This window comes from Mercenaria mercenaria, chromosome 3, assembly GCF_021730395.1.
Source record: "Mercenaria mercenaria strain notata chromosome 3, MADL_Memer_1, whole genome shotgun sequence".
NCBI classification, from domain to species: domain Eukaryota; kingdom Metazoa; phylum Mollusca; class Bivalvia; order Venerida; family Veneridae; genus Mercenaria; species Mercenaria mercenaria.
This window is the reverse complement of record NC_069363.1, coordinates 69419669-69433536: the sequence shown is the minus strand read 5'-3', so window position 1 is coordinate 69433536 and position 13868 is coordinate 69419669. Positions and strand designations below refer to the sequence as shown.

The 13868-nt window shown below is 36.2% G+C and overlaps 1 protein-coding gene across 2 annotated transcripts in view; it reads left to right on the top strand.

The window, feature by feature from the left end:
* The window catches only part of LOC123524457 (uncharacterized), a 229434-nt gene that overhangs the window by 40772 nt on the left and 174794 nt on the right, over positions 1-13868 (top strand). For both annotated transcript variants that reach the window (XM_053538851.1, XM_045302666.2), the window contains exon 2: positions 6310-6407. In XM_053538851.1, the coding sequence (XP_053394826.1) occupies positions 6310-6407 (98 nt within the window). The remainder of the gene's footprint in view (positions 1-6309; positions 6408-13868) is intronic.

Here is a 13868-nt window from a genome sequence, read left to right as displayed (position 1 = left end):
CATGGCAATACTTCATTCACTTGTTGTAAATGGTTTATTCAAATCCTCTTCATAGATGTAAATATTTCTTTGTCCATTTTAGGATTTCTGTGTACTGAAAACTCATTTTGATGTGTCCAATCAAGAAATGCCCGAGTCATATGTACATATTGATGGAAATGATATCTCGACTTGACTTTTTTTACACTGGCTTACGAAAGAGACATTGCGTTATGGTTCTTGTACGATTGTAGAGTCAACGGTAACTCCTAAACATAGTCACACATTCCCTCCAATCATTTCTCATATAAGCATTCAATTTTGTACTTTTGCTTGTGAATCACACAAAGTTTTACTAACAATTTCATAATCTGGCTTTAAAAACGTACCACTTTTTTGTGGAACTTAAGTACTTCTGAGCCCACTACCTCTTCTCTTCATTGATTTTTCCACATTTCTCTAAGAGGGTCCCGAACCCCACTTCTACTTTTACTCAAATTACACAGATGAGTAGTCGTATGCGTACACTTTAACCTGATTTGCTAAGGTTTTTTGTCAGAGATGGTGTAAATGTCCCATTTATATTCTATCAATTTAAAATTTTGCGGGGAGGACCCTGGACCCCATCTCTATTTCTACTCTAGTTATGCAGCTGGGAAATGTGTACATTTCAACCTGATTCTCTCAAATTCTTTATCAGAGATGTCTTAAAATGCACCATTTTGTCTTTTATAATATCAAAGTACTCTTGGGGAGGACCCTTGAAATCCCATCTTTACTTGTATCCAATTATTGTTTACGTTCGATAAACTAGGTTTCTCGATTGAACTATGAATTTCGGTTGTTATCCTATGTTTACGACCGTAAACTTAGGTTTACAAACGTGAACCTACGTTTACGAGCGTGAACTATGGTTTACGACGTTATCCTATGTTTTCGCTCGAAAAACTAGGTTAGTATTTGAAAAACCTGGTTTTACGTTTGAAAAACCTGGTTTTATCGAACGTAAACCTAAGTTCACGCTCGTAAACCCAAGTTTGCGTTCATAAACATAGGTTCACGTCCGTAAACATAGGTTCATGGCCGTAAACCCATGTTCACGCCCGAAATTCATTGTTGATTCTATAATCCTAATTTATCGACCGTAAACCATGGTTTACGTTTGAAAAACTAGGTTTCTGGATTGAACTATGAGTTTCGGTCGTTATCCTATGTTTACGATCGTTATCCTATGTTTACGCTCGTAAACCCCGGTTCACGCTCGTAAACCATACTTTACGAACGTGAACCTATGTTTACGACCGTGAACTGGGGTTTACAATCGTGAACCTACATTAACGAGCGTGAACTATGGTTCACGGCGTTATCCTATGTTTTCGCTCGAAAATGTAGGTTAGTATTTGAAAAACCTAGTTTATCGATCGTTTATCCTAGTTTTTCGACCGTGAACTAGGGTTCACGTAATTATTGGACAATTGGCTTGCCATATTGTTACAAATCGATAAACACGGTTTTACGAAGGTAAACTGTAGTTCACGGCCGTAAACCTAGGTTCACGCTCGTAAATGTAGGTTCATGACCGTAAACATAAGTTTACGGCCAAAATTGATAGTTGATTTCATAATCCAAGTATATCAATCGTAAACCATGGTTTACGTTCGATAAACTAGGTTTCTCGATTGAACTATGAATTTCGGTCGTTATCCTATGTTTACGACCGTAAACTTGGGTTTACGAACGTGAACCTACGTTTACGAGCGTGAACTATGGTTTACGACGTTATCCTATGTTTTCGCTCGAAAAAGTTTGTTAGTATTTGAAAAACCTGGTTTTACGTTTGAAAAACCTGGTTTATCGAACGTAAACCTAAATTCACGCTCGTAAACCCAAGTTCACGTTAGTAAACATAGGTTCACGCTCGAAAATATAGGTTCAGGTCCGTAAACAATGGTTCACGGTCATAAACATAGGTTCATGGCCGTAAACCCATGTTCACGACCGAAATTCATTGTTGATTCTATAATCGTAATATATCGACCGTAAGCCATGGTTTACGTTTGATAAACTAGGTTTCTCGATTGAACTATGAGTTTCGGTTGTTATCCTTTGTTTACGATCGTTATCCTATGTTTACGCTCATAAACCCCGGTTCACGCTCATAAACCATAGTTTACGAACGTGAACCTATGTTTACGACCGTGAACTGGGGTTTACAATTGTGAACCTATATTTACGAGCGTGAACTATGGTTCACGGCGTTATCATATGTTTTCGCTTGAATATATAGGTTAGTATTTGAAAAACCTAGTTTTACGTTCGAAAAACCTAGTTTATCGATCGTTAATCCTAGTTTTTCGACCGTGAACTAGGGATCACGTAATTATTGGACAACTGGCTTGCCATACACGTCTGAATTAACATATTACTAGAGTTACGAATTATGAATTTAAACGCACACGATAAAGCTTCAAAAATACAAGGATACTGTAAGGAACGTGATGTAGCACACATATAACATCTGTTGTTTACAACATTGCAAACAGAATTCGTGACCCGGCAAATTGGTTATATGTTTAACTTTAAGACAAAATTTAAATGCAATAAATATGTAATACATGTAAATAAAATCAATTACAAAACAATAATTCATACACACATTATAATACAAATATGTAACTATGTTATAACTCTTTTTCCGAAAGAATTCTGCATCTGTGTTTTTTCAGGGCTTGTTACGGCACTGATGTTTTAATCGTGTCTATTTTATAAAAGATCTTGCTTATTATCGTGTCACCCCTTTTAAAAGGGCTAGCCAATTTGTTTTATGAGACACATTTATTGTGCGTACCAACTGCCTCCCAACTCCTAGCACTTTGCGAAGGGCCGGGCGGATAGAAGTCGGTAACCGTTCATCTAACTTGCTCGTGGCTCACGAACCGGCCTTTTCGGAACGAGTCCCATGATAAGCATCCCCCTACGACCTCCTGATCCCGAGGAGGACGCCTTAACCACTGTGCCACAGTCACCGGTAAGTGTCGATATATCAGTAGAACATGAAAATGTGAATAAATACAAGGGCCAATTCCCCTCCACCCCCACCCCCTCCCCCTCTTATCACCTGACGACTCGTAGATTCCCAACGTTTTCATATTAAGCTCAATATATGCATGTATGAAGACAAGGTTTTGACATGTTCATTTATAACAAAACATTTTATACTTTGCGTCGCGGATACTAAAAGGTTATTTTTGTTTATGACTCCTGATTAACTTGAATTTCAAATGTCACTAGATAAATATTGTTTTATTAAACGGTTTACTCCTTTTGGAATCATGTCCTGCAATGCTTACATTAAGGGAACATCTTAAAGATTTGTAATGGTGAGAAGCTTATGGCTAATAATTGTGTTTATGTTATTAATTTTCCTTTACTCGCATCTGACCTTGATCTGAAGGTTTAAACTTGTTCTTGACCCTGAGAACAAATTGTTGGATATTTCTCAAGGACAGAAAACTGAAATAACGGTGCTGAAGGCAAGAATCTGATATGTGTCGGACATTGACAGCCAAAGATAGTGTATAGAGACGGACAGACAGACAGATTAAAATATTGAGAAAAAAAGCTCGTAGATCATGAAATGACCCCCACCCCCTCCACCCCTGATGCATTCAGTTACTGCACAAAAACAGAACCTATTCGGTCATTGTGCACTGAACGTTTGACGTACTGACATCAAATCAAAATAAAAGGTCATTTGCTAGTCATAAATGACCTCTAGATCAAATCTGATTTTAGACCAAAGCATTTTCTTGTTATTTGACAAAATACTTTAACTGTTCTGGGTCAATGTTTTACCTTTGATCTACTGATCTCAAAATCAACAGGGGTCATCTGCTGGTCATGATCAACCACCCTATCAAGTTTCGTTAATTTCGTGATTCTAATCCTAAGCGTTCTCAAGTTATCATTCGGAAACGGTTCAACTGTTCCGGATCGCTGTGAACTTGACCTTTGACCTACTGGTCTCAACATGAATAGGAGTCATCCTTTGGTTATGATCAACCACCCGATAAAGTTTCATGATTCTAGGCCTAAGGGTTCTCAAGTCATCGTCCAGAAACTGTTTGACTGTTCTGGATCCCTGTGATCTTGACCTACTGATCTCAACGTCGACAGAGATCATCTGACGGTCGTGTCAAATCTCCTTATCAACTTTCAAAATCCTATGTCAAAACATCCGTGAGATATCATCTGGAAACGGTTTACCCGTTCTTCGTCAATTTGACCTTGACCTTTGACCTACTGACCTCAGTATCAGTAGTGGTCATGTGCTGGTCATGATCAACCTAGCGTTTCCAAGTTATTGTCCAGAAACTGTTTAAATGTTCCGGGTCACTGTGACTTTAAACATTGACAAAGTGACCTAAAAATCGATAGAGATCATTTGCTGGTCATGACCAACCTCCTTATCGACTTTCATAATCCTATGCACAAACATTCTTGAGTTATCATCTGAAAACTGTAGACCTGTTCTTCGTCAATGTGACCTTGCCCTTTGACCTACTGACGTCAAAATCAATAAAAGTCATCTGCTAGTCACGATCGACCTTTCTTTTAAGTTTCGTGATTCCAGGACCAAGCGTTTCCAAATTATCGTCAAGAAACTGTTTAATTATTCCAGGTCACTGTGACCTTGACCTTTGACCTACTGACCTCAAAATCAATGAAAATAAATTTGCTGGTTATGACCAACTTCCCTATCAAATTTCATGATCCTAGGTTTAAGCGTTCTTAAGTTATCATCCGGAAACCGATTGTTTAACATATTAAAAGACCGACAGACAGACCGACCGACTTCTGAAAAACAATATACTCCTCCTTCTTAGAACGGGGGCATAAAAATAGGGCTTCACAACTAATCAACATGTCATTTACTACTTACAACATCGTTTTCGGAAAGATAGCTAAACAAAACTTTTCAAAAATCAAACATTAAATGTACCATTATAAGTGTTGTCCAATTTTTCTATAATTTTACAAATTCAAGGGCCGTAGCTCTCATATATGCATATCTATTTCAATTTTTAGCCCCCAGACTGATTAATAATTTCCTCTGACATACATTTCGCATAAAATGTTGGGAATTTGTATTTCATAAAAAAGTATATGGTGGGTGTTGTTTACTAATACCTTTTATAAATGATTTCAAGGGGCATAACTCTGACCCTTATTATTTACCATAAAAGGCTTGGTAGAGGTGGGTTCTACATCTAAACTGTTCCGTTATAGATAGTTGTATTGTATTAGATAAAGATCAAAACTCTTCTAAAAAGTGCACAATTTGGCCATATTTTCAGCCTTATAGCCTACACTATTAGGTTAACTTATTGTCATTACATAGCTTAATGATGTTGTGCAACAAACAAAAGTTTAAGCTTGTACTCTAGCATCCTATTTTCAGGATCATTAGTAAAATTTATTCACGGTTTGAGTGTATAATGACAAGTTTTTGTTGCTTTTTCTGATAAAATCATATATTTCAAAACTTTCTTTTTGATCAGTTTAAACTTTACTTTTTATATGCCCATTTTAAAAAATCTGATGTATTATTAGATGGTGCTCCATCTGTCCGTCATAATTAGTGTCCGGAGCATAACATTATAACCATTGAACATATTGACTTTAAACTTGGCATAGATGGTGATGAGATGATATGTAGAGTGCTTGAACCGGCTATCAAAGGACAAGGTCACAAATTAAGCTAAAAGGTCAAAACTGTCTGGAGCATAACTTTCTAACCATCCAAGGGATTGGATTTTGACTTGGCATGTAGGTAGGTTACAATGAGACAGTATCCAGAGCAAATGAACTGGGTCTGTAGGTCAAAGGTCAAGGTCACAGATTGAGCTTAAAGGTCAGATCCTATTCATTAAAAACCCAAAGCTCATGGTCACTGGCATGTGAAGTGATCAGATGGTGTGATGGTGCTTGGATGACCAGCACCATGCTATTTAGTGTCAAATTCAGAATGCTTTCACCTATGATTCTCAAATATGATAGGGTATAGTTTTGGTCATATTATGCTCCACTCACTGGTGCTCTTGTCTATCAAATTGTTAGTGAAGGATTAAAAGAAATAAAAATTTCCTCTCTGCTGAAATTGACTCACTTACTTATGAAGTGGCTCATAAGAGTCCAGTTGATATTACTTGTAGCTTTCTCACTATTGGAGACATTACTTATTATGAGCTTTGAAGCCTAATAGAAAAGTTCCTTTAAATATATTCAGAATCTGCTCTCTCTTCAAGTACATGTATACTGTATTTACAGAAGAAAGGAAAAGAAGATTAAGAGAAGTTTCCAAGGATGTGGGGAAGGGGGAAAAGAAAACAAAGTCAAAATATTCCATTGACCAACTTCTAGACAAGGTTTGTACTTTCATGTATATCTTTAATGAAGGTCTGCCTCATAAACTGGAAATATTTAACCCTTTACCACACTGATACGTCGTTATCCCCATATCTATCGATTACCAAACAGATACGTATTGATCCGAGTCTATCGATTACCCGATAGATACGTATATTCTTGATTATCAGCCATTTGAACAAATACTTAGATCCACATGTCTCATAATCAATTGCTTTATTTTTATTCTTTTTTTATCCCCTACAGATGAAATCGGGAGGGGGGTATTGAAATGGAGTTGTCCGTCCGTGCGTCCGTCCGCTCATACGATTGGTACCTTAGGTGGTAGGAGGTGTGGCCTAGGACAATAGAAATCCTTTGTATTCATTCCGTAACAACTTAATTCTTTTGTTCCTTAAGTAGTCATTCTATTGTTTTCAAACAATGGGCATCTGTTCGTGCGTGCGTCTGTCCGTCCATGCGTCCGCAGCTATTTCTCAGTAACTGGCAGGTAGAATTTCATGAAACTTGAAATAAACGTGAACCAACATACTGCGACAATGCCCGTCAAGTTTTTTTTTTGGATTGGTCAATTTCCCTTAGAGTTATTGCCATTGATTTAATGAAAAATGCCCAAAAATGTCTGTCCGCAGCCATTTCTCAGTAACTGTCAAGTAGAATTTCATAAAACTTGAAATAAACATGCACCAACATACTGCAATGATGCCCGTCAGGTTTTTTATCGGATTGGTCAATTTCCCTTAGAGTTATTGCCCTTGATTTAATGAAAAGTCCACGTCTGCAGCCATTTCTCAGTAACAAGCTGGTAGAAATTCATGAAACTTGAAATAAATATGAACCAACATACTTCGATGATGCCTGTCATTTTTTTTTTCAATTGGTCAATTTTCCTTAGAGTTTGATTGTTTAAAAATCTACAGATTTGTACATAACAAACAAACCGATTGGTAGAATTTCATTAAACTTCTTTCATTCTTTTCCATGAACATTTAGTATAAACATGTTAAGTTTTGTACCCACACTTGGTCACCATCTTGGCTTGGTCACACCCTCTCCTTCCCCCCCCCCCCCCCCAAAAAAAAATCTTTTTATTATTTTTTTCAAACCCTCCATGAATATTTATTAGCATGCAAAATTGTACCGTTACCCCACCTCACTCTCCACTCGGTCTTGCCCACCACCCCGATCATGCATCCCCATCCCCCCCCCATTTTTTTTTTTTTTTTTTCATTTTTTAATTTTCCATCAATATTTATAAACAACAGGTGAAATTTTGTACCCTCACCTGGTCACCCCCACTGCCCCCCCTCCCCCCCTCCACCAAAAAAAAAAAGACCCATTCATTTTCTGTTAAAATGATTTTGACTAATGAAATTATTTGCTTCTTAGTAACATCCTTAACTTTTTGCCAGAAATATTTTTTTACCAATCCTCACCTCAAGCCCTTTCGGCGGGGTATACCAATTCATCGAATTTGCTTGTTAAAGAAATGAATTCCAGATGTTTACTAATGCAAAGTATGGGATTTCGTCATCAATATTTGCATAAAACATCATGACTTTTTTTGTGGTTACTATTAAAATTTATTGAGTAATTTGCAACCAAAGACAGCGGGTTTCTTTTCTATCTATGCACGATGTAACGTCATGGAAAATTACTATGAAAACTACTGCAACTTGCAGATGCGCTGGGCTTTCCTCGTTCTAAAAATAACAACCATGAAACACCTAAATATGAAGTGCTCAATGTGAGGTATTGTGACCGGTCATTGTCTGTAGTCCGTCGTCATCAACATTTGCCTTGTGAACACTCTAGAGGCCACAGTTGTGACCCAGTCTTTATGAAACTTGGTCAGAATGTTTGTCTTGATGATCTGAAGATCAAGTTCGAATCTGGGTCATGTGGGGTCAAAAACTAGGTAACCCGGTCAAATCATAGGAAAAGCTTGTGAACAGTAACTGTTGTGACTCAATCTTTTTGAAGCTTTGTCAGAATGTTTGTCTTGATGATCTGAAGGTCAGATTCGAATCTGGGTCATGTGGGGTCAAAAACTAGGTAACCCGGTCAGATCATAGGAAAAGCTTGTGAACAGTTGTGACTCAATCGTTTTGAAGCTTTGTCAGAATGTTTGCCTTGATGATCTGAAGGTCAGATTCGAATCTGGGTCATGTGGGGTCAAAAGCTAGGTCACCCAGTCAGATCAAAGGAAAAGCTTGTGAACACTATATATAAGGCCACAATTGTGACTCAGTCTTTATAAAACTTGGTCAGAATGTTTGTTTTGATAATCTATAGGTAAAGATTGAAACTGGGTCATGTGGGGTCAAACTAGGTCACTAGGCCAGATGAAAGGAAAAGCTTGTGAACACTATATATAAGGCCACAATTGTGACTCAGTCTTTATAAAACTTGGTCAGAATGTTTGTTTTGATAATCTATAGGTCAAGATTGAAATGGGTCATGTGGGGTCAAACTAGGTCACTAGGCCAGATGAAAGGAAAAGCTTGTGAACACTCTAGAGGCCACAGTTGTGACTCAGTCTTTATAAAAGTTGGTCAGAATGTTTGTTTTGATAATCTATAGGTCAAGATTGAAACTGGGTCATGTGGGGTCAAACTAGGTCACTAGGTCAGATGAAAGGCAAAGCTTGTGAACACTCAGAGGCCACAGTTGTGACTCAGTCTTTATGAAACTTGGTCAGAATGTTTGTCTTGATGATCTCTAGGGCCTAAATTAAAATTAAGTTTGTTTGACCTTTACCGACCCAGTATTTTTACAGTGGGTAGGTAGGTAGGTAAATAATTTTATTATATTTTAGTTTTTTTTAATGTTTTTTGTCTCAGTAATAATAAAAATTAAAGTCTATTTATTAATACCTATTGCTTGTAGATAATCTCGGAAGATGCTCTGTTAAATGTATGCTTGTAATAAACCCCTAGCCCTATTCATGCACACACAATATGGGCACAGACTTAATTTGCACATAAGGCAAAGTTGACCAAGTTTTTGAGTATCTTTCATGTCTATACTTTTTCTTTATATATATATCAAAAATGTTTTCCCTACATCTGCGCTTAAAAGTACAAAACGATACAGTCGCGAAAATATTTGGCATCTAAACACTACTGAATTACAGCTTATTTTCAACAAGTGTTGGATGCTTACTTCAATAGATAATAACTTTCTATGAGTTTTAGAAGGTTTTTACAACGGTTATGGCAGTATGCAAGCAAAAGTGATAATTTTTTAGCTTCAAGCTACTTGCACGTATTGGTCATATTACTAAGAACAGAAACAAGATTGGGTTTCCCCGACATCAGACATTTATTATGCCATTGTCCTGGCAAAAGAAGTATTCGATTTTTTATACCTCTTTGTTCTGGCATTACAAAATTAAAATATTAAAACTATCTAGCTTGTCATATTTCAAAACATTTACGTTCTTGTCAAATTCTTGAAATTCGGAAACTGAGATTTTCTCACTTCGAACAAATGCATTTCAAAACGATCTCTGATCAAAGACATTTTGAAATCAACAATTAAGTCAGTTCATAATATATTTTCACAGATAATCAAATTTTCCACCACACGCCTGTCAATTGCCGCAATACTGTCACTGTTATGAAAGCAGTATTATGTACAAGCAAATTTCAAATATAACACATAGTAGACAAATAATAATCTCATGTACATTACGTTTCCTTTGTAATCAATCATATTTGTTCTTCTTAAATTTCGTTTTCACAGCAGACATTTTTCTTTCAGGGTATTTTAGTAATCACCACCACCTAGTTGCTCTCCATAATAACTGCATCGATAGTAAAAATAATCACAGTCTAGCCCTTACCGTATTTTCCAAAAATGTTAGGACTAGTTATTTTCACTTTCTCAAGACTTATTTCCCGAAATATTGATTATTTTGTAAAGAGTCGCAAAAATATGGACACAATAATCTTAATCCACCCAATGTTGAAAGCGTAATAAAAAGCGTAAACTATTATCGGTAATTATTCTGTTGATAAACTTAGTCCTTGTCCTTGTTTTCATCATCAATTAACACCCCCCTCAAAGAGCTAAAAGAAGTGTGTAGGTATCATGGCATCTGAAGTGGAGATCAAAGCGTTACAGTTGCCCGAGATTGTCATGGAATTACGTCATGTTTTCGCACCATATAACACATCACTGTTTGATCGTACCGCCTCGGTTCTTTGAATTAATCAATAAAAAAGTTTCTTCTTTAATTTCTTAAAGCCAATTCAATATCCTGTATAAACTGACAGGTAAATGTGTCAAACGATAATTGTGGATATCCTACCTCTGTGAGCTATTTTGCCGCACTAACATAAATCTGTTTGCCAAAAGTCGTTTTACGCCATGTATTTAAATTGCTGACGCTTTTTCATTAAGATTTTTTTTTTTTTTTTTTTTTTTGTACCTTCTGGTCAAAAGTCTGAACTTTATGCGCATAGAATTTATCATTTATTTACTCTTAGAAAGAAATAAGTAATTTTAAGATCGCACAGTTTGAAATTTTACAAAGAACTAAATTTAAATTTGACCGTTTTTATAGAATTTTGCCTATATTCCTGTCGATATCTTATTAAAGTCGTTATAGAATTCAAACTATATTACTTCTTAAGCGGTGCTAAAAAAATATTGATGCGATATTAACAAAAAATGAATGCACTACGCGCGTTTTTTTTTGTGTATGTGTAAACAAAAGTAACGTCGAGTGATGGAAATTAGATATTACGATAGAAATGGAAAAGTACCGGCCTGACGTTTTGGTTTCTTTACGTTTAGCGGGTAAATTAGATACTAGATTTGTAAAATTATGTCCTTTCGTCAGATTGCCTTCCGGTTATAAGCGGTTTGATTGTCGTCTGCATCCTATGGCCTTAGGCAATGTTATCGGCATAGTTGACACGTTTTCGGAATACACGAGATGATAAACAGTCCGCTTTATCGATTTCTACTAGCTGACCGCAGGTTACTTTCTCACTTGCCATAATTATGTACGCATTTGTTAAATAAAATAATCGCCAGTTTCAAGCACCAAAATAAGTTTTTCTCTTTGATAAGAAAATAAAAATATTTTTTTTCTCTGGAATGCAATAAAATTATTTGAGTCGGGGCAATTTTTTCGGGTCGGTCGGTAAAGGTCAAACAAACTTAATTTTATTTTAAGCCTAGGCCAGATTTGAAACTTGGTCATGTGGGTCAAAAACTAAGTCGTTAGGCTAGATCAAAGTGAAAGCTTGTGAACTCTTTAGAGGCCACAAAAAACTGTTGTGACTCCATCTTTATGAAGCTTGGTCAGAATGTTTGTCTTGATGATTTCTAGGTCATCCTACTTTTTGCAAAAAATTATGACCCCTTTTGGACTTCAGATTTCTTGGTTAAGTTTTGTGTTTAGGTCAGTTTTTAGCTCGAGTATTCTTCAAATAGTCTAGCTATTCTACTCAACCTGGCATCGGCGTCACACTTTGGTTAAAGTTTTGATTTCAAGTACATACAACTATCATTTAAAGGCATATAGCTTTGAAACTTATTTTTTCTTTTTCTAGGTCAATTACCAACCTCACTGGGTCAAGTTCCATAACTCTGACATGTATTTTGAGCAAATTATTCCCTCTTTTGGACTTAGAAAATCCTGGTTAAAGTTTTACATGCAAGTTACTATCTCTCTCTAAAACTAATGCAGATATTGATTTGAAACTTCACATGTGTCTTTGGGGTTATAAAACTAAAACCTTGAATTTTAAAGATCATGTAAATCGCAAATGTCGTACAGCAATGTTGAATTACCTACAAACTAAGAACATCCGGAAATACTTAACAAAAGCAGCCACTGAAATTTTAGTTTTGTCTCTAGTTATTTCACATCTGGATAATTGCAATGTCATACTGTATGGTGTAGCTAACTGTGAGGTGCGTAAGATGCAATGTATTCAAAACATGTGCGCAAAACTTGTCCTTAACAGGAGGAAATTTGACAGTTCTAAACACGCATTGTTTCACTTACATTGGTTGCTGGTGAAAGCAAGAATTGAGTTTAAGATACTTTCTTTCATGTATAGCTGTTAAGATACTACTTTCATGTATAGCTGTCACACTGGCAGAGCACCTCTGTATTTAACATACATATATAGTGTTTCCTGCAGACTCTTAGAATCTTAGAGGGGCATGGTGCTTCCCAGGAAAAAGGGCACATTTAGGGTGCGCTTTGGCATCAAAAGGGCATTCAACCAAGTGCGCTTTCCGGTGTCATTTTCAAACTACTTTCACATTGCATCTGAGAATCTTTCAGACCTCATGGTATATATGTAGTATTTTTAGATAATGCCTATAATGTGAACAAGCTTTCCTTTTTCTTTTCGTACTTTTAAACATTCTCATTCTGTTACACTCATGAAGTAATGGCTTGCATTTTTGAGAGACCAATATAATAGTTAATAACCAACAAGTTTTATTTAACAACTTTTAATTGAAGTTTAAATAATATAAATCTTTAACACATACAAGTAAAAAATTGCTGCAAGATGCAGCAAATAGATGGTCGCATGGCCCAAAAAACAAAGTGTTTGACCCATATTCAAACTTGACCTAGATTTTATCAAGGCAATTATTCTGACCAAATTTCATGAAGATCAATTGAAAAAAACTGTCTCTATCGCATACACAAGGTTTTCTTTGATATGACCTATGACCTACATACCTATGACCTACATTTTGGCCCCAGATGACCCATATTCAAACTCTACCTAGATTTCATCAAGGCAATCATTCTGACCTAATTTTATGAAGATCAATTGAAAAATACAGCCTCTATCGCATACACAAGGCTTTTCTTTGATTTGACATAGTGTCCTAGTTTTTGACCCCAGAAAAACCATTTTCAAACTTGGCCTAGATTCCATCAAGATAATCATTCTGACAAAATTTCATGAAGATCAGTTGAAAAATAAAGCCTCTTTAGCATACACAAGCTAAATGTTGACAGACGACAGACGCCGGAGTGATCACAAGAGCTAAAAAAACAAAGAGTACAAATATGCCCACAAGAGTAAACAAAATAGTGGGGAATAAATTTATTTCAAGGTAAATACAGTATTACAGCAATATAAGTAAATAAAATGCATTTTTAGCTCGACTATACGAAGTATAAGGAGAGCTATCCTACTCGCCCCGGCGTCGGCGTCTTTCCGTGTTCCCACCTTGGTTAAAGTTTTGGTGCACTTTTTCTTTTTTCAACTTATCTCTGTAATTACTTGATGCATTTGATTCAAACTTGAAATACTTATTCCTCATCATCATCCACATCATCTGACATAAGGTCCATAACTCTGGCACCAATATTTCATGAATTATCCCCCCTTTTCACTTAGATTTTCAGGTTAAAGTTTTGATGCACTTTCACTCTATCTCTGTTATTACTGAATGGATTTGATTCAAACTTA